A 22,051-nucleotide genomic window follows, 5' to 3' on the forward strand; every position below is an offset into this window, starting at 1 on the left:
GAGTGGGGGCTGAGGAAGAGGGGGTTGGGGGAGAGTGGGGGCTGAGGAAGAGGGGTTTGGGGGAGAGTGGGGGCTGAGGAAGAGGGTGTTGGGGGAGAGTGGGGGCTGAGGAAGAGGGGGTTGGGGGAGAGTGGGGGCTGAGGAAGAGGGTGTTTGGGGGAGAGTGGGGGCTGAGGAAGAGGGGGTTGGGGGAGAGTGGGGGCTGAGGAAGAGGGGGTTGGGGGAGAGTGGGGGCTGAGGAAGAGGGTGTTTGGGGGAGAGTGGGGATTGAGGAAGAGGGGGTTGGGGGAGAGTGGGGGCTGAGGAAGAGGGTGTTTGGGGGAGAGTGGGGGCTGAGGAAGAGGGGGTTTGGGGGAGAGTGGGGGCTGAGGAAGAGGGGGTTTGGGGGAGAGTGGGGATTGAGGAAGAGGGGGTTGGGGGAGAGTGGGGGCTGAGGAAGAGGGGGTTGGGGGAGAGTGGGGGCTGAGGAAGAGGGTGTTTGGGGGAGAGTGGGGGCTGAGGAAGAGGGTGTTTGGGGGAGAGTGGGGGCTGAGGAAGAGGGTGTTTGGGGGAGAGTGGGGGCTGAGGAAGAGGGGGTTGGGGGAGAGTGGGGGCTGAGGAAGAGGGTGTTTGGGGGAGAGTGGGGGCTGAGGAAGAGGGGGTTGGGGGAGAGTGGGGGCTGAGGAAGAGGGGGTTTGGGGAGAATGGGGGCTGAGGAAGAGGGGGTTGGGGGAGAGTGGGGGCTGAGGAAGAGGGGGTTTGGGGGAGAGTGGGGGCTGAGGAAGAGGGGGTTTGGGGGAGAGTGGGGGCTGAGGAAGAGGGGGTTTGGGGAGAATGGGGGTTGAGGAAGAGGGGGTTGGGGGAGAGTGGGGGCTGAGGAAGAGGGGGTTGGGGGAGAGTGGGGGCTGAGGAAGAGGGGGTTGGGGGAGAGTGGGGGCTGAGGAAGAGGGGGTTGGGGGAGAGTGGGGGCTGAGGAAGAGGGGTTTGGGGGAGAGTGGGGGCTGAGGAAGAGGGGGTTGGGGGAGAGTGGGGGCTGAGGAAGAGGGTGTTTGCGGGAGAGTGGGGGCTGAGGAAGAGGGGGTTTGGGGAGAATGGGGGCTGAGGAAGAGGGGGTTGGGGGAGAGTGGGGATTGAGGAAGAGGGGGTTGGGGGAGAATGGGGATTGAGGAAGAGGGGGTTGGGGGAGAGTGGGGGCTGAGGAAGAGGGTGTTTGGGGGAGAGTGGGGATTGAGGAAGAGGGCGTTTGGGGAGAGTGGGAGTTGTGGAAGGGGGGGTTTGGGGAGAGTGGGATCTGACACTATTTGTGATAGAGAGTTGGGGGAGAGAGAGAGAGACTATCTTGTTTTGCAATGTTGGATCCTGTGGAGAGTCGGCAATGTCGATCCTGACAAGTGAGGTCTTCACGTTTGGATCTGTCGGGCTCGATGAGGAGAGTTTGGCTCCTGAGCAAGTTGTGCGGAAACCTGGTTTCAGCGAGGGAGTGCTCGATAGTCGGTGTTGGGTTCCCTCGGGAGTTGGCAGGAGCCATTAGCAATAAATCACTCCGGCCCGTCGAGTGGGACTATAATGGGCCATCGGAACATAGGCGCAGTCCATTCGGCCCTTCGATCCTGTGCTCCACCATTTAACTGGATCATGGTTGATCTTCTGCCTCACCGACATCCTCCCGCGCGACCCACCCCCTATCCCTCGATGTCATTGGCGTCCACAAGACTATCCACCTCTGCTTTGAGCATACTGAGTGACCGAGTGCCCGCAGCTCTCCGGGGTAGAGGATTCCAAAGACTCTCTGCCTTCCGAGTGTCGGAATTCCTCCTCATCCTGGTCCTGAAGGGCCTGCCCCTTGCTCTGAGACTGTGACCCCCGGGATGGTAGACCCTCCCTCCCTCACAAAGGGGAGACACCACCCTTCATCTACCCTGTTGAGCCCCGCAGGGGTTTTTTGCACACTCCCCATTCTCCTTAAACTCTAGCGATACAGACCCGGTCTCCTCAACCTCTCCTCGTAAAAGGCCATCCCAAGGACCAGTCTGGGAAACCTTTGTGGCATCCCCTCCCAGCCCGGTATATCCTCCCTCAGGTCAGGAGACCAAAACTGCACACACTGCTCCAGGCGCCGTCTCACCAAAAGCCCTGTATCATTGCAGGAGGGACTTCCACACTCCCTCGTTCGCTCTTGGTGCTGAATGTTGGGGGTCATTGAAGGGCTATTCCCAGAGCGACTGGTGCAATTTTTGTCTCCCGGTTTCCCGGGGAGATTCCCCATCGCTCCTTCTGATGTTTCTCCCACTCCTCGTACCCCACCTGATCACCTAGTCGTGTCACCTTAACCCGCGGACAAAGTCCAACAACGGGTGCCTTGCAGGGTTGTGAATCAGACAAAGTCTGACCCCCACCCCAGCCGCATCAGGAGATATTAGGGACAGGCGCCTGGACGTTCGGTCACATGGGGAGCTTTTTAAGGAATGTCTGAAATGAGGGGGGAGAGAGAGGGGGTGGAGAGGTTTAGGGAGGGAATTCCAGACCTCAGGGCCCCAGGCAGCTGAAGGCACGGCCGCCAATGGTGGAGCGATGGGAATCGGGGGATGGTCAAGAGGCCGGAATTGGAGGAGTGCAGAGATCTCAGAGGGTTGCAGGGGCTGGAGGAGGTTACAGAGATAGGGAGAGGTGTAGGGGCTGGAGGAGGTTAAAGTGATAGGGAGGGTTGTAGGGGCTGGAGGAGGTTACAGAGATAGGGAGAGGTGTAGGGGCTGGAGGAGGTTACAGAGATGGGGAAGGTTGTAGGGGCTGGAGGAGGTTACAGAGATAGGGAGGGTTGTAGGGGCTGGAGGAGGTTACAGAGATAGGGAGAGGTGTAGGGGCTGGAGGAGGTTACAGAGATGGGGAAGGTTGTAGGGGCTGGAGGAGGTTACAGAGATAGGGAGGGATGGAGGGGCTGGAGGAGAATACAGAGATAGGGAGGGATGGAGGGGCTGGAGGAGGTTACAGAGATAGGGAGGGTTGTTGGGGTTGCAGGAGGTTACAGAGATAGGGAGGTTTGTTGGGGCTAGAGGAGGTTACAGAGATAGGGAGGGATGGAAGGCCTGGAGGAGGTTACAGAGATAGGGAGGGTAGTAGGGGCTGGAGGAGGTTACAGAGATAGGGAGGGTTGTAGGGGCTGGAGGAGGTTACAGAGATAGGGAGGGGTGTGGGGGCTGGAGGAGGTTACAGAGATAGGGAGGGATGGAAGGGCTGGAGGAGGTTACAGAGATAGGGAGGGTAGTAGGGGCTGGAGGAGGTTACAGAGATAGGGAGGGTTGTAGGGTCTGGAGGAGGTTACAGAGATAAGAAGGGTTGTAGGGACTGGAGGAGGTTACAGAGATAGGGAGGGTGGTAGGGGCTGGAGGAGGTTACAGAGATAGGGAGGGGTGTGGGGGCTGGAGGAGGTTACAGAGATAGGGAGGGTTATAGGGGCTGGAGGAGGTTACAGAGATAGGGAGGGGTGTGGGGGCTGGAGGAGGTTACAGAGATAGGGAGGGTTGTAGGGGCTGGAGGAGGTTACAGAGATAGGGAGGGTGGTAGGGGCTGGAGGAGGTTACAGAGATAGGGAGGGTGGTAGGGGCTGGAGGAGGTTACAGAGATAGGGAGGGTGGTAGAGGCTGGAGGAGGTTACAGAGATAGGGAGGGTGGTAGGGACTGGAGGAGGTTACAGAGATAGGGAGGGTTGTAGGGGCTGGAGGAGGTTACAGAGATAGGGAGGGTGGTAGGGGCTGGAGGAGGTTACAGAGATAGGGAGGGTGGTAGAGGCTGGAGGAGGTTACCGAGACAGAGATGGTTGTAGGGGCTGGAGGAGGTTACAGAGATAGGGAGGGTGGTAGGGGCTGGAGGAGGTTATGCAGATAGGGAGGTGGGAACAGATGGAACCTCCCTTCTTGTATATTTGTTTCCATTGAATTATTCCAGTTAAACTCCAAGCCAAACCTGGTAAAAATGTCGCATCTTATGAATGAGATCAAGGAGAAGTGAGATAAATGAGGTTGCGCAGACCAGGCTTGTGTTCCCTCGAGTCTCGAGGATTAAGTGGTGATCTAATCGAGGGGTTTAAGATGATTACAGGATTGAATAAGGTCGATAGAGAGAAACTATTTCCTCTGGGTCGGGGAAGGAGTCCAGAACAAGGGGGCAGAATCTTCACATTGGAGCCAGGCCGTTCAGGGGCGATGTCAGGAAGCACTATCTTCACACAAAGTGGGGGTGGAAATCTGTCCATTGGGATTGTGTACAGTGGGAGTGAATGGGAAGGGGTTTGGGTCCATTGGGATTGTGTACAGTGGGAGTGAACGGGAAGGGGTTTGGGTCCATTGGGATTGTGTACAGTGGGAGTAAACGGGAAGTGGTTTGAGTTTGGGATTGTGTACAGTGGGAGTGAACAGGAAGCGGTTTGGGTCTGTTGGGATTGTGTACGGTGGGAGTGAACGGGAAGGGGTTTGGGTCCGTTGGGATTGTGTACGGTGGGAGTGAACGGGAAGGGGTTTGGATCTGTTGGGATTGTGTACGGTGGGAGTGAATGGGAAGGGGTTTGGGTCCATTGGGATTGTGTACAGTGGGAGTGAACGGGAAGGGGTTTGGATCTGTTGGGATTGTGTACAGTGGGAGTGAACGGGAAGGGGATTGGGATTGTGTACAGTGGGAATGAACGGGAAGGGGATTGGGATTGTGTACAGTGGGAGTGAACGGGAAGGGGTTTGGGATTGGGATTGTGTACGGTGGGAGTGAACGGGAAGGGGTTTGGGTCTATTGGGATTGTGTACGGTGGGAGTGAACGGGAAGGGGTTTGGGTCCATTGGGATTGTGTACGGTGGGAGTGAACGGGAATGGGATTGGGATTGTGTACAGTGGGTGTGAATGGGAAGGGGATTGGGATTATGTATGGTGGGAGTGAACGGGAAGGGGTTTGGGATTGGGATTGTGTACAGGGGGAGTTAACGGGAAGGGGATTGGGATTGTGTATGGTGGGAGTGAATGGGAAGATGTTTGGGATTGGGTTTGTGTACAGTGGGAGTGAACGGGAAGGGGTTTGGGATTGGGATTGTGTACGGTGGGAGTGAATGGGAAGGGGTTTGGTCCATTGGGATTGTGGACAGTGGGAGTGAACGGGAAGGGCTTTGGGTCCATTGGGATTGTGTACGGTGGGAGTGAACGGGAAGGGGTTTGGGATTGGGATTGTGTACAGTGGGAGTGAACAGGAAGGGGTTTGGGATTGGGATTGTGTACAGTGGGAGAGAACGGGAAGGGGTTTGGGATTGGGATTGTGTACAGTGGGAGTGAACAGGAAGGGGTTTGGGATTGGGATTGTGTACAGTGGGAGAGAACGGGAAGGGGTTTGGGATTGGGATTGTGTACGGTGGGAGTGAACAGGAAGGGGTTTGGGATTGGGATTGTGTACAGTGGGAGTGAACGGGAAGGGGTTTGGGATTGGGATTGTGTACGGTGGGAGTGAACGGCTCCATTGAACGGGAAGACTGAGGAATTTTCACCTGGAATTTTGATGTTTGTTTTGTCTTCCCAGGTGGGTGGATCGCCTGTTGAGCTGGTACCCGTTTGGATAGGGCAGTGCCCATCCCGTCCTGTGATAGCTCCAAGTGCCTCACCCCTTGTGCCTTCAGCAGAATGTGCCCCCGGACCCTCTCCGTTAGCTTTGTGGCGGAGTGGGATCTTGCTGTGCTGCGGGACTGCCCTGTCGCTGGCCTGAGAGGTCACTGTTAACGGGAAACAGGCGTCTCGAGAGACCAGCTGGACCTGCCTTAACCTCACCCCAGGCATCCAAGGAGGCATTTCGGGGCGAGGGGGTCAGGGGGCCGGGTGGGTAATGGCCAGCTGAAGACAGGACCACCACTGAGTGTCTAGCCGTGCGCCTGGAAGGATTATCTCGCCACTGCCGGGGGCAACACGCAACCGGACGATGCTGATGAAGGTCCCGGCCAAAGTGCGCTACCTCGCCCTCCTGGTGTGCGTGCAGCTCATGGTCATCGTGCTTCTGTACCGCGAGGGGTCCCGACAGAGCGTGGCCTATCTCCTCGGCATCCTGTGGAGGGGTGGGACATCGCCCGTGGCCTTCCACCCCAATGCCTCCCGGGTCGGAGACGTCTACTTGAACCTCAGCCTGATCACTCGGCCGTTCGCCAGTGAGGACCAGCTCCCGTATTGCCCGCAGATCTCACCGTACCTGGGTAAGCGACGGAAGGGGGTGGCTGGCGTTGGTTGTGTTAGGGGGGGGTCCTGGTATAGGTGGAGTGGGCGATGGGTGGTTTCGTTTTGGTTCCAGTTTAGGGCACAAGCTCTCGTGAGAGGAGCCTGCCCGGAGAGCAGGCTTATCCAGATGCATCAACACCGTCCGGGACAAAGCAGCCCCGCTTGATGGGCACCCCATCCACAAACATTCACTCCCTCCACCACCACCGACGCACAGTAGCAGCAGTGTGTGTACCATCTACAAGATGCACTGCAGCAACTCACCAAGGCTCCTTCGACAGCACCTTCCAAACCCACGACCTCTACCATCTAGAAGGACAAGGGCAGCAGACACATGGGGAACACCACCACCTGGAAGTTCCCCTCCGAGCCCCTCACCATCCCGACTTGGAAATATATCGGCCGTTCCTTCACTGTCGCTGGGTCAGAATCCTGGAACTCCCTCCCTAACAGCGCTGTGGGTGTACCTACACCACACGGGGACTGCAGCGGCTCAAGAAGGCAGCTCACCCACCACCTTCTCAAGGGGCAATTAGGGGATGGGGCAATAAATGCTGGGGCCCGGGCTGTTGATGTGGTGTACACGGACTTACAAAAGGCATTTGATACAGTGCCACACGCAACAGACCCGCGGGGACATTGAGAGGTCGAGGGGACAATGGCAACATGGACGTGGCATTGGCTGAGTGACGGGAAACAGAGAGTAGCGGCTCCTGGCTGTTTATCGGGCTGCAGGAAGGTTTGCAGCGGTCTTGCGCAGGGGTCCGTGTGAGGGACCCCTGGTTTTTTTGCCGGTGTTAATGATCTAGACCTCGGCGTACAGGGGCACGGTTTCACAATTTGCAGGTGACCCCCACAGCTCGCGAGTGTGAGGAGGACAGCGTGGAACGTCAAAAAGGGCGTAGACACATCGAGGGAGTGGGCAGGTAGATGGCAGATGAAGTTCAGTGCAGAGAAATGTGAAGTGATTCACTTCAGTAGGACAAACGCGGAGAGACAGTGTAAAATAAAGGGTGCGATTCTAAAGGGGGTGCAGGAGCAGAGGGACCTGGGGGTTTACGTGTACAAATCATTGAAGATGGCAGGACAGGTGGAGAGAGCGATTAATGAGACATACAGTATCCTGGGCTTTATTAATAGGGGTGTAGAGTACAAGAGCAAAGGAGGTTATGTTGAACTTGTAGAAGTCACCAGTTGGGCCTCAACTGGAGTATTGTGTCCAGTGAGCCCCACACTTTAGGAAGGATGTGAAGGCTTTAGAGAGAGTGCGGAAAAGATTCACGAGAATGGTTCCAGGGATGAGGGACTTCAGTTCCGTGGATAGATTGGAGAAGCTGGGACTGTTCTCCTTGGAGAAGAGAAGGTCGAGAGGAGATTTGATCGAGGCGTTCGAAATCATGAGGGGTCCGGGACAGAGTCGATCGGGGGAGACTGTTCCCACTGGGGGGAAGGGTGGAGAACCAGGGGAGACACAGAATTTAAGACGATGGGTCAAAGAAGCAACAGCGACACGAGGAGAAACTCTATCACCCAGCGAGCGGTGAGGATCCGGAACGTTCGGATTGTGTGGGGGAGGCTGATTCAATCGGGGGATTTCGAAAGGGATTGAGATGGTTAACAGGAGAGGGAAAATGTGCAGGGTTACGGGGAGAAGGCGTGGGATTAGCTGAGCTGTTCTGGCAGAGATTGGGGACACACACACACACACACGACAGGCCAAATGGGATCCTCCTGTGCGTTAATGATTCTGTGGGTGGGCTGCTCCACTGTGTGACGGTGGGATAGAGATAGAGAGAGAGAGAGGGCACAGCGGAGAGGATAGATGGTGAGGGCAGAATGGTGGGGATAGGGATCGCGAGAGCGAGCGAGAAATCTCCCGATTTCCCCCAAAGCGTTTCAGATCCAAATGGAATATGTTTAGTTTTGGAGCCGCGGTCCCTGTTGTAAAATGTCGGAAGAGCGGCAGCCATGCGGAACTCCCTCAGTACTGACCCTCCGACAGTGCGGAACTCCCTCAGTACTGACCCTCCGACAGTGCAGCACTCCCTCAGTACTGACCCTCCGACAGTGCAGCGCTCCCTCAGTACTGACCCTCCGACAGTGCAGCACTCCCTCAGTACTGACCCTCCGACAGTGCAGCACTCCCTCAGTACTGACCCTCCGACAGTGCAGCACTCCCTCAGTACTGACCCTCCGACAGTGCTGCACCCCCTCAGTACTGACCCTCCGACAGTGCAGCGCTGACCCTCCGATATAGAATGGGCCTAATCCCCTTTGCCCATGTTGTTGTCTCCCCCCGCCACAGGAGGCCCGATTCGAGTGAGCTTCCCGAAGGAGCTGACGCTGGAGGAGGTGAAGAGGAGGAACCCCTACCTGATGGCGGGGGGGAAGTACAAGCCGCCCAATTGCGAGTCCACGCACAGCACGGCTGTGATCATCCCCCATCGGAACCGGGAGCAGCACCTCAAGCACCTGCTCTACTACCTCCACCCGTTCCTGCAGAGACAGCAACTGAATTACGGCATTTACATCATCCACCAGGTCAGTGACCCCGGGTGTGGGGGGAGGAAGGGAGGCGAGCGATTTGGAGTGTGGCGGAGTCACCCAGAGGCGGGTGGGTGTGGGGAGGGCGGAACCTGGATCGCTCCGAGAGAATATCGGGCCTGCCCCCCCCCCGAGCCTCAGATTACAGACAGGCCCTTATCAGCCATGATTGAATGGCGGAGCGGACTCGATGGGCCGAATGGCCTAATTTCTGCTCCTATGTCTTATTGGTCTTACAAGCCGAGGTTCGGTCCCCACCGTCACCTGCTCTCTCGGTGATTTTACTCTCTCCGCATACCCCTCGCTTTCTCATTTCTCACTCTTTCTCCCCCCACCCCCACCCCCACCCCGCGCACTCCTGTCTCTCACACTTTCTCCCTTTCTCTGAGTCTAGGCTGGAAACAACACCTTCAACCGGGCCAAGCTGCTGAACGTGGGCTTCAAGGAGGCGATGAAGGAGGCAGATTGGAACTGCCTCTTCTGCCACGATGTGGACCTCATCCCCGAGGACGATCGCAACCTGTACACGTGCGAGACGAATCCCAAACACTCCTCCATCGCCATGGACAAGTTCGGCTACAAGTAAGTGAGGAGAACCTGCTCCCGAGTGGGACCGGGGGAGTGCTGCACTGTCGGAGGGTCAGTACTGAGGGAATGCTGCACTGTCGGAGGGTCAGTACTGAGGGAGTGCTGCACTGTCAGAGGGTCAGTACTGAGGGAGTGCTGCACTGTCAGAGGGTCAGTACTGAGGGAGTGCCGCACTGTCGGAGGGTCAGTACTGAGGGAGTGCCGCACTGTCAGAGGGTCAGTACTGAGGGAGTGCTGCACTGTCGGAGGGTCAGTACTGAGGGAGTGCCGCACTGTCAGAGGGTCAGTACTGAGGGAGTGCTGCACTGTCGGAGGGTCAGTACTGAGGGAGTGCTGCACTGTCAGAGGGTCAGTGCGGAGGGAGCGCTGTACTGTCGGAGGGTCAGTACTGAGGGAGTGCTGCACTGTCGGAGGGTCAGTACTGAGGGAGTGCTGCACTGTCAGAGGGTCAGTGCGGAGGGAGCGCTGGACTGTCGGAGGGTCAGTACTGAGGGAGTGCTGCACTGTTGGAGGGTTGGTACTGAGGGAGTGCTGCACTGTTGGAGGGTCGGTACTGAGGGAGTGCTGCACTGTCGGAAGGTCAGTACTGAGGGAGTGCTGCACTGTCGGAGGGTCAGTACTGAGGGCGTGCTGCACTATTGGAGGGTCAGTACTGAGGGCGTGCTGCACTGTCGGAGGGTCAGTACTGAGGGCGTGCTGCACTATTGGAGGGTCAGTGCTGAAGGAGTGCTGCACTGTCGGAGGGTCAGTACTGAGGGAGTGGCGCACTGTCGGAGGGTCAGTACTGAGGGAGTGGCGCACTGTCGGAGGGTCAGTACTGAGGGAGTGGCGCACTGTCGGAGGGTCAGTACTGAGGGAGTGCCACGCTGTCGGAGGGTCAGTACTGAGGGAGTGCCGCGCTGTCAGAGGGTCAGTACTGAGGGGGTGCTGCACTGTCAGAGGGTCAGTACTGAGGGAGTGCCGCGCTGTCAGAGGGTCAGTACTGAGGGAGTGCTGCACTGTCAGAGGGTCAGTACTGAGGGAGTGCCGCACTGTCAGAGGGTCAGTACTGAGGGAGTGCCGCACTGTCAGAGGTGGAGGCTTTCAACACGTTTTACTCCATCCTCCTCTTGAATTCCCTGGGGTAAATACTGGGCTGGCCTCAGAGCCTGTTCCTCCTGGTGTGACTGCCCCCTACAGATGCGATGGAGTTGCGAAGCACCGTGCTCGTGTGCAATGGTGCAGTTTGTCAGTGCGTGGGGCCGACCACTATGCTGGTCCTCTGCTCCTGAGGAGGAACCAACTGCAATGGATAGACAGTGGGGGGTACACAGGAGGGAATGGAATCTCGGGGGGAGGGAGGGCTTGCCTGGAGCTGATAGTGTGGTGATCCCCGGGGGGAATGGTGGATGGGCCAGAGTGTGAGATTGCCAGTGTAGACTCAGTCTTCAACAGCCCCACTCTCTTGTGACGTGAACCGACAGGGCTTTTGTTTGCCTCTTGCAGGTTACCATACAGAACCTACTTTGGTGGTGTCTCTGCTCTCACTCCTGATCAATACATGAAGATCAACGGATTCCCCAATAATTATTGGGGCTGGGGGGGTGAAGACGATGACATAGCTTCCAGGTACGTGTTTGCTTTCATTCATATAGTCACTCAAGGGATGTGGGCGTCACTGGCCGGGCCAGCATTTGTTACCCATCCCTAATTGCCCCTTGAGAAGGTGTTGGTGAGCTGCAGCCTTGAACTGCTGTAGTCCATGTGGCGTAGGTACACCCACTTGGGGGAGCCTCCAGATCCCCGTTGCTCACTCCATGGGCAACAGCTCAGCCAATCAGAGATGACTTTCCAACAATCAGCCTTCATTCATCTCCTGTAGTATAAATTGTAGTGATTCTTTGAAATTTTGCATTCTTGCACTTGTCCTGAAGATGAGAAGCTTTGGTGACATGTCCCTCTCTGCAACGATGACCTTCGAACCCCCCCCACAGCCCATCTCCGTGACAACATGGCCTGCTTTGGGAAGGTCCCAGACAGAAATATAAAATGACATTCTTACCTTCAACACAACTCTTTGATCCGGTAACCCACTCTCGAATGAATATGATTGCCCTGTCTCCAGACTGGTTGGGTCCATCAAGAAACCCCAAAGTTTACAAACTATCTCCTTTAAATGTGGGTCCCAGATGAATAATTTAAATTTTTTTATTGAGATGTGTGTAGTTATCCTTCTATCAATATCTCAGCCGTGGGGTGTCCATTGTTAAATTTTATTTTCACGGTGAACTTTGGCCTGGTAAGATGAGCATGGGTAATTATTTAAACCCGGGCTTGTTTGATTTTCATTCACGTTAGCGTTGTTCATCAGTTTCTCAATCAGCCTTTATCATCTATCTTTAACACTTTTTAATCTCCAGCCTAAAAGTTATATCTAAAATATTCATATAAGCCATGAAACCAGATGATTACGACAGTTCCGGTCTCCATATCCCCTGTTTAGTCCACGCTCGGAGCACTGTGCACAGTTCCGGTCTCCATATGCCCTGTTTAGACCACGCTCGGAGCAGTGTGCACAGTTCCGGTCTCCATATCCCTTGGTTAGACCACACTGGGAGCACTGTGCACAGTTCCGGTCTCCATATCCCTTGGTTAGACCACACTGGGAGCACTGTGCACAGTTCCAGTCTCCATATCCCCTGTTTAGACCACACCGGGAGCACTGTGCACAGTTCCGGTCTCCATATCCCTTGGTTAGACCACACTGGGAGCACTGTGCACAGTTCCGGTCTCCATATCCCTCGGTTATACCACACTTGAAGCACTGTGCACAGTTCCGGTCTCCATAAGCCTTGGTTAGACCACACTGGGAGCACTGTGCACAGTTCCAGTCTCCATATCCCTTGGTTAGACCACACTGGGAGCACTGTGTACAGTTCCGGTCTCCATATCCCTTGGTTAGACCACACTGGGAGCACTGTGCACAGTTCCGATCTCCATATCCCTTGGTTAGACCACACTGGGAGCACTGTGCACAGTTCCGGTCTCCATATCCCTTGGTTAGACCACACTGGGAGCACTGTGCACAGTTCCAGTCTCCATATCCCTCGGTTATACCACACTTGGAGAACTGTGCACAGTTCCGGTCTCCATGTCCCTTGGTTAGACCACACTGGGAGCACTGTGCACAGTTCCGGTCTCCATATCCCTTGGTTAGACCACACTGGGAGCACTGTGCACAGTTCCAGTCTCCATATCCCTCGGTTATACCACACTTGGAGAACTGTGCACAGTTCCGGTCTCCATGTCCCTTGGTTAGACCACACTGGGAGCACTGTGCACAGTTCCGGTCTCCAAATCCCTCGGTTATACCACACTTGGAGCACTGTGCACAGTTCCAGTCTCCATATCCCTTGTTTAGACCACACTGGGAGCACTGTGCACAGTTCCAGTCTCCATATCCCTTGGTTAGACCACACTGGGAGCACTGTGCACAGTTCCGATCTCCATATCCCTTGGTTAGACCACACTGGGAGCACTGTGCACAGTTCCGGTCTCCATATCCCTTGGTTAGACCACACTGGGAGCACTGTGCACAGTTCCGGTCTCCATATCCCTTGGTTAGACCACACTGGGAGCACTGTGTACAGTTCCGGTCTCCATATCCCTTGGTTAGACCACACTGGGAGCACTGTGCACAGTTCCGGTCTCCATATCCCTTGGTTAGACCACACTGGGAGCACTGTGCACAGTTCCGGTCTCCATATCCCTTGGTTAGACCACACTGGGAGCACTGTGCACAGTTCCGGTCTCCGTATCCCTTGGTTAGACCACACTGGGAGCACTGTACACAGTTCCAGTCTCCATATCCCTTGGTTAGACCACACTGGGAGCACTGTGCACAGTTCCAGTCTCCATATCCCTTGGTTAGACCACACTGGGAGCACTGTAAACAGTTCCGGTCTCCATATCCCTTGGTTAGACCACACTGGGAGCACTGTGCACAGTTTCGGTCTCCGTATCCCTTGGTTAGACCACACTTGGAGCACTGTGCACAGTTCCAGTCTCCATATCCCTTGGTTAGACCACACTGGGAGCGCTGTGCACAGTTCCGGTCTCCATACTATAGAAAGGACATAGAGGCACTGGACAATGTGAAAAGAACATTCACAAAGATGATCCCAGAACTGAGAGGTTATAACTATCAGGAAAGATTGAACAGGCTGGGGCTCTTTTCTCTAGAAAAGAGAAGGCTTGGGGGGCGGGGGTGACCTGATCGAGGTCTTTAAAATGAGGAAAGGGTTTCGATGGGGTAGACGTAGAGAAGATGTTTCCATTTGTCGGAGTGAGACCAGAACTAGGGGGCCATCGATATAAGATCGTCACTAATAAACCCAATGGGGAATTCAAGAGAAACTTCTTTACCCAGAGAGTGGGGAGAATGTGGGACTTGCTCCCACAGGGAGTGGTCGAGGTGAATAGTGTCGATGTATTTAAGGGGGAAACTGGATAAACACATGAGGGAGAAAGGAATAGTAGGATATGGGGATGGGGTGAGATGGAGAGGGGGGTGGGAGGAGGCTGGTGTGGAGCAGGAACACCAGCACGGAGGAGATGGGCCGAATGGCCTGTTTCTGTGCTGGGAAGTTTCGGGAGTTGTGTGTGTTTTCTGATGGTCTGAGATTGATTCCTGTCCTGTTCCAGAATCTACCTGAACGGGATGATGATTGTGCGCCCAGCAGTGCAGTTTGGCCGGTACAAGATGATTAAGCACTCGCATGACAAAGGGAACGAGGAGAACCCAAAAAGGTGACTTGCACCCCCCACTCCACCCACTCCCCACCAGCACCCCAGCCCATCCCCATCTTCCATTGGGACTGCACCCTGTAACCTGACTCCAAATCGGCAAGTTAGGGGCAATGTATGACGGGGCCATGATGAACGGTAAGGAAGGTGTTCAACTAGGTGAGGATTGGTGGTGACGATCGCTGGAGAGTTTTCCACTAGTGTGCAACTAGAGTATTGTGTCCAGTTCTGGACACCTCACTTTGGGAAGGATGTGAGGGTCCTTGAGAGGGTGGGGAGGAGATTGACCAGAATGGGTCCAGGGATGAGGGGTTTTAGCTACAAGGTTGGGTTGGAGAAGCTGGGGTTGTTCTCCTTGGAACAAAGGAGATTAAGGGGGGATCTGATCAAGGTGGACAAGATGATGACGGGATAAGGTAGACAAAGAGAAGCTGTTGCCATTAGCTGATGGTACAAGGACTGGGGGACACAGATTGAAGGTTTTGGGCAGTGGGGGGTGGGGGGATGTGAGGAGGAACTTTTTTACAAAGCGAGTGGTAATGAGCTGGAACTCGCTGCCTACAAGGATGGTGGGAGCGGAGACGAGGAACGATTTCAAAAGGATATTGGACGGACACTTGAGGGGAATAAACTCGCAGGGATACAGGGATAGAACGGGGGGAATGGGACTGATTGGATTGATCTACAGAGAGACAGCATGGACTGGATGGGCTGAATGGCCTCCTCCCGTGCTGGGATGACTCTGCAGCAGGCAGGTCTACCTGAGGGGAGGGGTAATGGTGGTTTGGATGTTACACAGTCTCTCTTTCTGATTCCCCACACCAGATTCAATCTGCTCGCAAAGACGAGACAGTCTTGGAAGGAAGATGGAATGAACAGCCTGGAGTATCTGGTCCTCTCCAAGGACCACCTGCCCCTCTACACCAACATCACCGTGGACATTGGCAGCGAGAAAGGGCTTTGGCACGCTACATGACCTACATCCACGCCCAACCCTCTCCCCACCCGCTCCTGAAATCAGGCGGGGTCTGGGGGGGAAGAGGGGGACTCGGAGTGATAAACAACACTCAGATACTTCAGGAACCCACGGAAACCAAAAAATTCCCCAACTAAAGGCCAAGGCTGTTGAGGGACCTCGGAGTGGGAGGTTACGTCTTGTTATGCAGTGGTCACGGTGACTTGAACTTCGTTTTTAATCACTTTCTCCTTGGACACTTTTCTCACGTGACAATTGCCTGTTGACATTGGGTCAGGGGGATTTTCTCCACCAATGTGGCCCCTCTTTCTCGTTGACGTTCCTGTATTGACAAGGGAATCTCTCCTGGGCCACAGCCTTCGTCTGGAACTTGATGTTTTGTTTTGTTTGTAGATGCACATTATCTGAATCTATATCTTTATATATATATATATATATATATATTTCCACCATGGCATTTTCTTTGGAAGTGGGAGGTGTGCACAGTTGGGAATGAAGGGGAGGGTGGGGTCGGGATATCACTGGTTACACCGGATTCCCAGGCAGCTTTTAACGGGACACATTCCGGCACCCCATGAGCCCATCTCCTTCCTTCCCCCTCTCTTCTCTCTCTCTCTCTCCTTCCCCCTCTCCTCTCTCTCTCCTTCCCCCTCCCTTCTCTCTCTCTCTCCTTCCCCCTCCCTTCTCTCTCTCTCCCCCACCTCCCTCCTCTCTCTCCTTCCCCCTCCCTCCTCTCTCTCCCCCCTCCCTCCTCTCTCTCTCTCCTTCCCTCTCCTCTCTCTCTCTCCTTCCCTCTCCTCTCTCTCTCTCCTTCCCTCTCCTTTCTCTCTCTCTCTTCCCCCCCCTTCTCCCTCTCTCTCCAGCCCCCTCCCTTCTCTCTCTCTCTCTCTCTCCTCCCCCTCCCTTCTCTCTCTCTCTCCCCCCCTCCCTTCTCTCTCTCTCTCCCCCCCTCCCTTCTCTCTCTCTCCTTCCCCCTCCTTTCTCTCCCTCTCCTTCCTTCTCCCTCCTCTCTCCCTCCCCCTCCCTCCTCTCTCCCCCCCCTCCCTCCTCTCTCCCTCCCCCTACTTGTCCCTCTCTCTCCTCCCCCTCCCTTCTCTCTCTCGCCTCCCCCTCCTTTCTCTCTCTCTCCTCCTCCTCCCTTCTCTCTCCTCCTCCTCCCTTCTCTCTCTCTCCCCCCCTCCCTTCTCTCTCTCTCCTTCCCCCTCCCTTCTCTCTCTCTCTCCTCTCCCTCCCTTCTCTCTCTCTCTCTCTCCTTCCCCCTTCCTTCTCTCTCTCTCTCTTCTATCCCCCTCCCTTCTCTCTCTCCTTCCCCCTCCCTTCTCTCTCTCTCTCCTTCCCACTCCCTTCTCTCACTCTCTCTTTCTGGAACCACCCCTCCCCCACACCAGCCCTGCCCTTTGACGTGAATTTTGCCCCTACAAAATGGGGCAAACGACGAGCGGGACCGCGAAGGAGTCCCTCGCCCCCCCCCCCGGGCGGAGTGATACAAGTCGGCCGGGAACTACTTTACCATTTGTGTGGCGTCCATGTTTGAATCATGCCATCTGCTGGCGGGAGGGGGACCAACACCCACACCCCCACCCCAGGAAACAACCAGAGAGCCCACCCCACCTTAACCCAGCTGAACGTCCCACACCTCCTTTGTCCCCACGCTGTGCCCGTGTACTTCCGGAAAAAATGTGTAGACTTGCAATTTAGTCATTTGATTATCGAGCGAATTTATAACAAAAATATACTTTTTTTTAAAAAACTGAATTTGATAAATGAGCAAGGGGGAGATACAACTGTCCCCTCAATCTTGTGGAGCTCAGAGCCTGAGCAAGACAGACAATTTAATGGGATCTGATGGTTCAGACGATGTTTATGTAATGGTGTCCGGGTGTGTCTGGGGGCACCCGTGTGATACCTTCAGTCATTACTGTAGAATCTGTACCCTGCTCTCAGTAGCAAACCCCTGCTCCTATCTCCCTCTTGCTGGCTGTAAGCGCTCTGACCCAGGTTAGCAAGAGAGAGAGAGCAGGCAGTCAGCCAAGACGGAGGGCACAACCTGACCTCGAGACGTGGAGAAACACATACCTCAGAAATAACCGCAAATTAAATCCGGCTGTTTGATTAAAAGGGGAGATCAGAACTATAGCTGACCTTGGTGCCCATCCCTGTATCCACCCCGCACAACTTGGTAGAGTGACAATAGGCCATTCAGCCCCCAAAAGCTCATCCTGCATTTCATTGACCTGAAGACCAGAAGTAGGATGTTGCGTGCCTCGCATTTGACAGACGCTCAGCCCCGTGAGGCGATGGTAGGTTGACAGGCGTTTATTGACATTCGACAGAACCCTGAGCCCGGGCTGAAACCGACGCGCATCTATATACTCGCAAGTAGGAGGTCTATCGGGATAGGTGCAAATGATAAACTCCCATGCTGCGGCTTGGGCTTGTGTCCGGAATCTTGAATTCGCGGGGATTAATGAACGCGCAACAACGGCTTGCATTTATATAGCGCCTCCAACAGAGTAAAATAATCCACCCACCCCCAAAACAAGGGCACGTGACAAACTTAGCCGCGGATTAGCACAGGCGAGTGAGAGCTTGGACAAGGAGGTGGGATTTAAGGAGGAGAGAGAGACAGGCCGGGAGGTCTTGTTCGAGGGAGCAATGTCGTGCCGACGGAACGAAAGAACTCGCCTGTTCCTCCCGAGACGCCTGTTCCTCCCGAGACGCCTGTCACAATTGCTGGCAGCGATGCCAGGGTGTCCGGTCACTCCCGTCACGTGTCCTGTGAATGCTTAATGATGGCGTACTCTGTGGTTTCAGACCTCCGCACGGCCCCTTCGCTCATGGGCAGCTTGGAATAGTCGATGTTGCAGTAGAGCAGGTTCTCGGACAGCGCCTGCCCCGCGTTTCCAGAACGTTCCTGCGGGCACTGGTAAATGTGAGAGTCTGGGGCAACGCCCCCGGATATCTGGAGGGAGAACGAAATGAGTTGGAACTCACACCGCGGAGATGGCGCCCGATGACTGAGGGTCAAGCACCTCAATGTGAGGCAACCTCACTGGGCGTCTAGACATTCACTACGGGTCCAGAATCCCACCGGGAGATGGACGCTGACCGGGTGCCTAGACGGACGTGCAGAATTGGCCTTCACGTCCCTACCTCTGGGCCAAGAGGTCTGGGTTAGCCATGGGAGGAGGTTTAACGGGCTGATAATCAGCCGGAGTATCTTCCCATCGCCACTGTTTACCCTTTATTATCACACAGGATGTGGGTGTCGCTGGCTGGGCCAGTATTTATTGCCCATCCCTAATTGCCCCTTGAGAAGGTGGTGGGTGAGCTGCCTTCTTGAACCGCTCCAGTCCCATGTGGTGTAGGTACACCCACAGCGCTGTTAGGGAGGGAGTTCCAGGATTTTGACCCAGCGACAGTGAAGGAACGACCGATATATTTCCAAGTCAGGATGATGAGTGACTTGGAGGGAACTTCCAGGTGGTGGTGTTCCCCATGTGTCTGCTGCCCTTGTCCTTCTAGGTGGTAGTGGTCGTGGGTTTGGAAGGTGCTGTCGAAGGAGCCTTGGTGAGTTGCTGCAGTGCATCTTGTAGATGGCACACACACTGCTGCTACTGTGTGTCGGTGGTGGAGGGAGTGAATGTTTGTGGATGTGGTGTCAATCAAGCGGGGCTGCTTTGTCCAGGATGGTGTCGAGCTTCTTGAGTGTTGTGAGAGCTGCACTCATCCAGGCAAGTGGGGAGTATTCCATCACACTCCTGACTTGTGCCTTGTAGATGGTGGACAGGCTTTGGGGAGTCAGGAGGTGAGTTAGTCGCTGCAGGATTCCCAGCCTCTGACCTGCTCTTGTAGCCACAGTATTTATATAGCTGGTCCAGTTCAGTTTCTGGTCAATGGTAACCCCCAGGATGTTGATAGTGGGGGATTCAGTGATGGTGATGCCATTGAATGTCAAGGTGCGATGGTTAGATTCTCTCTTGTTGGAGATGGTCATTGCCTGGCACTTGTGTGGTGTGAATGTTACTTGTCACTTGTCAGCCCAAGCCTGGATATTGTCCAGGTCTTGCTGCATTTGGACATGGGCTGCTTCAGTATCTGGGTGTGTGGCTGCTCACTGTCGGGGGTTATGGGTCCTGGGCACTCAGAGACAGGTTAAGCCCTCTCTGCCGGACAGCCCAGCCGTTAACAGTCACCCCCCCCCGGAATCTGTCCCATTCCCTTTATGTGGGACTGGGTGGGGTGGGATTTGGGCTTCTCTTGAACACCGCTCCCTACATGAATGCAGCTGTTGGCTGCTGCTGCTTCTATCCAAGGACCCCAGAGCAAGCACACCCCCCACTCCCCCAGCCCCCCACCCCCATACCCCACCCCCAACGCCCATACCCATACCCCACCCCCGACTCTCCGCCAAACCGCATCTCGGAGCACCAGCTGGATTCGACCACCCGCAGAGAGAGCTGGGGGTCAGTTTACAGAGTAATTCCACCCTCTGTGTGGGCTGCACAATCAGATGAGGGGCAGCCAGTGTTTCACGCGTGCAGACCCTACCTGTGATCCAGACAGGCGTCTGTCGGCGGGCAGGCGTCTGTCTGTGGGCACGTGACGTTGATCCGACCCCATCGCGTTCTTCCTCCTTGAAATTAAAAAGGAGATTGTACGGTCTCAATGAAATGGCCATTTCCACAAATCCTCCCACAGCCCCATGTACACTCTCCCCCTATCACTGACTCTACCCACCCATTTAATCCCCTCCCACAGCCCCATGTACACTCTCCCCCTATCACTGACTCTACCCACCCATTTAATCCCCTCCCACAGCCCCATGTACACTCTCCCCCTATCACTGACTCTGCCCACCCATTTAATCCCCTCCCACATCCCCATCTACACTCTCCCCCTATCACTGACTCTACCCACCCATTTAATCCCCTCCCACAGCCCCATGTACACTCTCCCCCTATCACAGACTCTACCCACCCATTTAATCCCCTCCCACAGCCCCATGTACACTCTCCCCCTATCACTGACTCTACCCACCCATTTAATCCCCTCCCACAGCCCCATGTACACTCTCCCCTATCACTGACTCTACCCACCCATTTAATCCCCTCCCACATCCCCATGTGCACTCTCCCCTATCACTGACTCTACCCACCCATTTAATCCCATCCCACATCCCCATGTACACTCACCCCTATCACTGACTCTACCCACCCATTTAATCCCCTCCCACATCCCCATGTGCACTCTCCCCTATCACTGACTCTACCCACCCATTTAATCCCATCCCACATCCCCATGTACACTCACCCCTATCACTGACTCTACCCACCCATTTAATCCCCCTCCCACATCCCCATGTACACTCTCCCCTATCACTGACTCTACCCACCCATTTAATCCCCTCCCACATCCCCATGTACACTCTCCCCTATCACTGACTCTACACACCCATTTAATCCCCTCCCACATCCCCATGTACACTCTCCCCCTATCACTGACTCTACCCACCCATTTAATCCCCTCCCACATCCCCATGTACACTCTCCCCTATCACTGACTCTACCCACCCATTTAATCCCCTCCCACAGCCCCATGTACACTCTCCCCTATCACTGACTCTACCCACCCATTTAATCCCCTTCCACAGCCCCATGTACACTCTCCCCCTATCACAGACTCTGCCCACCCATTTAATCCCCTCCCACAGCCCCATGTACACTCTCCCCCTATCACTGACTCTGCCCACTCATTTAAACCCCTCCCAAAGCCCCATGTACACTCTCCCCTATCACTGACTCTACCCACCCATATAATCCAATCCCACATCCCCATGTACACTCTCCCCTTTCATTGACTCTACCCACCCATTTAATCCCCCTCCCACAGTCCCATGTACACTCTCCCCCCCATCACTGACTCTACCCACCCATTTAATCCCCTCCCACATCCCCATGTACACTCTCCCCCTATCACTGACTCTACCCACCCATTTAATCCCCTCCCACATCCCCATGTACACTCTCCCCCTATCACTGACTCTACCCACCCATTTAATCCCCTCCCACAGCCTCATGTACACTCTTCCCCCTATCACTGACTCTACCCACCCATTTAATACCCTCCCACAGCCCCATGTACATTCTCCCCCTATCACTGACTCTACCCACCCATTTAATCCCCTCCCACAGCCCCATGTACACTCTCGCCCTATCACTGACTCTACCCACCCATTTAATCCCCTCCCACAGCCCCATGTACACTCTCCCACATCACTGACTCAACCAACCAATTTAATTACCCTCCCACAGACCCATGTACACTCTCCCCCTATCACTGACTCTACCCACCCATTTAATCTACTCTCACATCCCCATGTACACTGTCCCCCTATCACTGACTCTACACACCCATTTAAACCCCTCCCAAAGCCCCATGTACACTCTCCCCTATCACTGACTCTACCCACCCATTTAAACCCCTCCCACACCCCCATGTACACTCACCCCTATCACTGACTCTACCCACCCATTTAATCGCCTCCCACAGCCCCACGTGCACTCTCCCCCAATCACTGACTCTACCCACCCATTTAATCCCCTCCCACAAACCCTTGTACACTCACCCCTATCACTGACTCTACCCACCCATTTAATCCCCTCCCACAGCCTCATGTACACTCTCCCCCTATCACTGAATCTACCCACCCATTTCATCCCCTCACACAGCCCCATGTAAACTTTCCAACTATCACTGACTCTACCCACACATTTAATCACCCTCTCACAGACCCAGGTACACTCTCCCCCTATCACTGAATCTACCCACCCATTTAATCCCCTCCCACAGCCCCATCTACACTCTCCCCCTATGACTGACTCTACCCACCCATTTAATCCCCTCCCACAGCCCCATGTACACTCTCCCCTATCACTGACTCTACCC

The 22,051-nt window shown here is 55.1% G+C and overlaps 2 protein-coding genes across 2 annotated transcripts in view; one reads left to right on the forward strand and one right to left on the reverse strand.

Moving 5' to 3' along the window:
• The first annotated feature begins 5,837 nt into the window (after positions 1-5,837).
• Positions 5,838-15,122, forward strand: LOC144673742 (beta-1,4-galactosyltransferase 3). The gene is made up of 6 exons (XM_078535442.1): positions 5,838-6,188; positions 8,516-8,751; positions 9,149-9,336; positions 10,828-10,950; positions 14,026-14,130; positions 14,953-15,122. The coding sequence occupies exons 1-6, from the start codon at positions 5,921-5,923 to the stop codon at positions 15,101-15,103; spliced, it is 1,071 nt and encodes a 356-aa protein (XP_078391568.1). The 5' UTR covers positions 5,838-5,920; the 3' UTR covers positions 15,104-15,122.
• A 1,565-nt stretch (positions 15,123-16,687) lies between these two features.
• The window catches only part of LOC144673739 (myelin-associated glycoprotein-like), a 47,151-nt gene continuing 41,787 nt past the window's right edge, over positions 16,688-22,051 (reverse strand). The window contains exons 7-8 of the mRNA XM_078535440.1: positions 19,655-19,739; positions 16,688-18,065 (exon numbers count right to left, since the gene is read on the reverse strand). Coding sequence (XP_078391566.1) covers positions 17,871-18,065; positions 19,655-19,739 — 280 coding nt within the window. The 3' untranslated portion in view covers positions 16,688-17,870. The remainder of the gene's footprint in view (positions 18,066-19,654; positions 19,740-22,051) is intronic.

The sequence above is a fragment of the Cetorhinus maximus genome, unplaced genomic scaffold, assembly GCF_964194155.1.
Source record: "Cetorhinus maximus unplaced genomic scaffold, sCetMax3.hap1.1 HAP1_SCAFFOLD_457, whole genome shotgun sequence".
In the NCBI taxonomy this organism is placed as follows: Eukaryota; Metazoa; Chordata; class Chondrichthyes; order Lamniformes; family Cetorhinidae; genus Cetorhinus; species Cetorhinus maximus.

Excerpts from the sequence above, each read along its gene's own strand:
- LOC144673742 (XM_078535442.1), top strand. The coding sequence starts at position 5,921 with ATGCTGATGAAGGTCCCGGCCAAAGTGCGCTACCTCGCCCTCCTGGTG. Across the intron at positions 10,951-14,025 it reads GACGATGACATAGCTTCCAG|AATCTACCTGAACGGGATGA; the intron begins GTACGTGTTTGC and ends GTCCTGTTCCAG. Across the intron at positions 14,131-14,952 it reads AACGAGGAGAACCCAAAAAG|ATTCAATCTGCTCGCAAAGA; the intron begins GTGACTTGCACC and ends TCCCCACACCAG.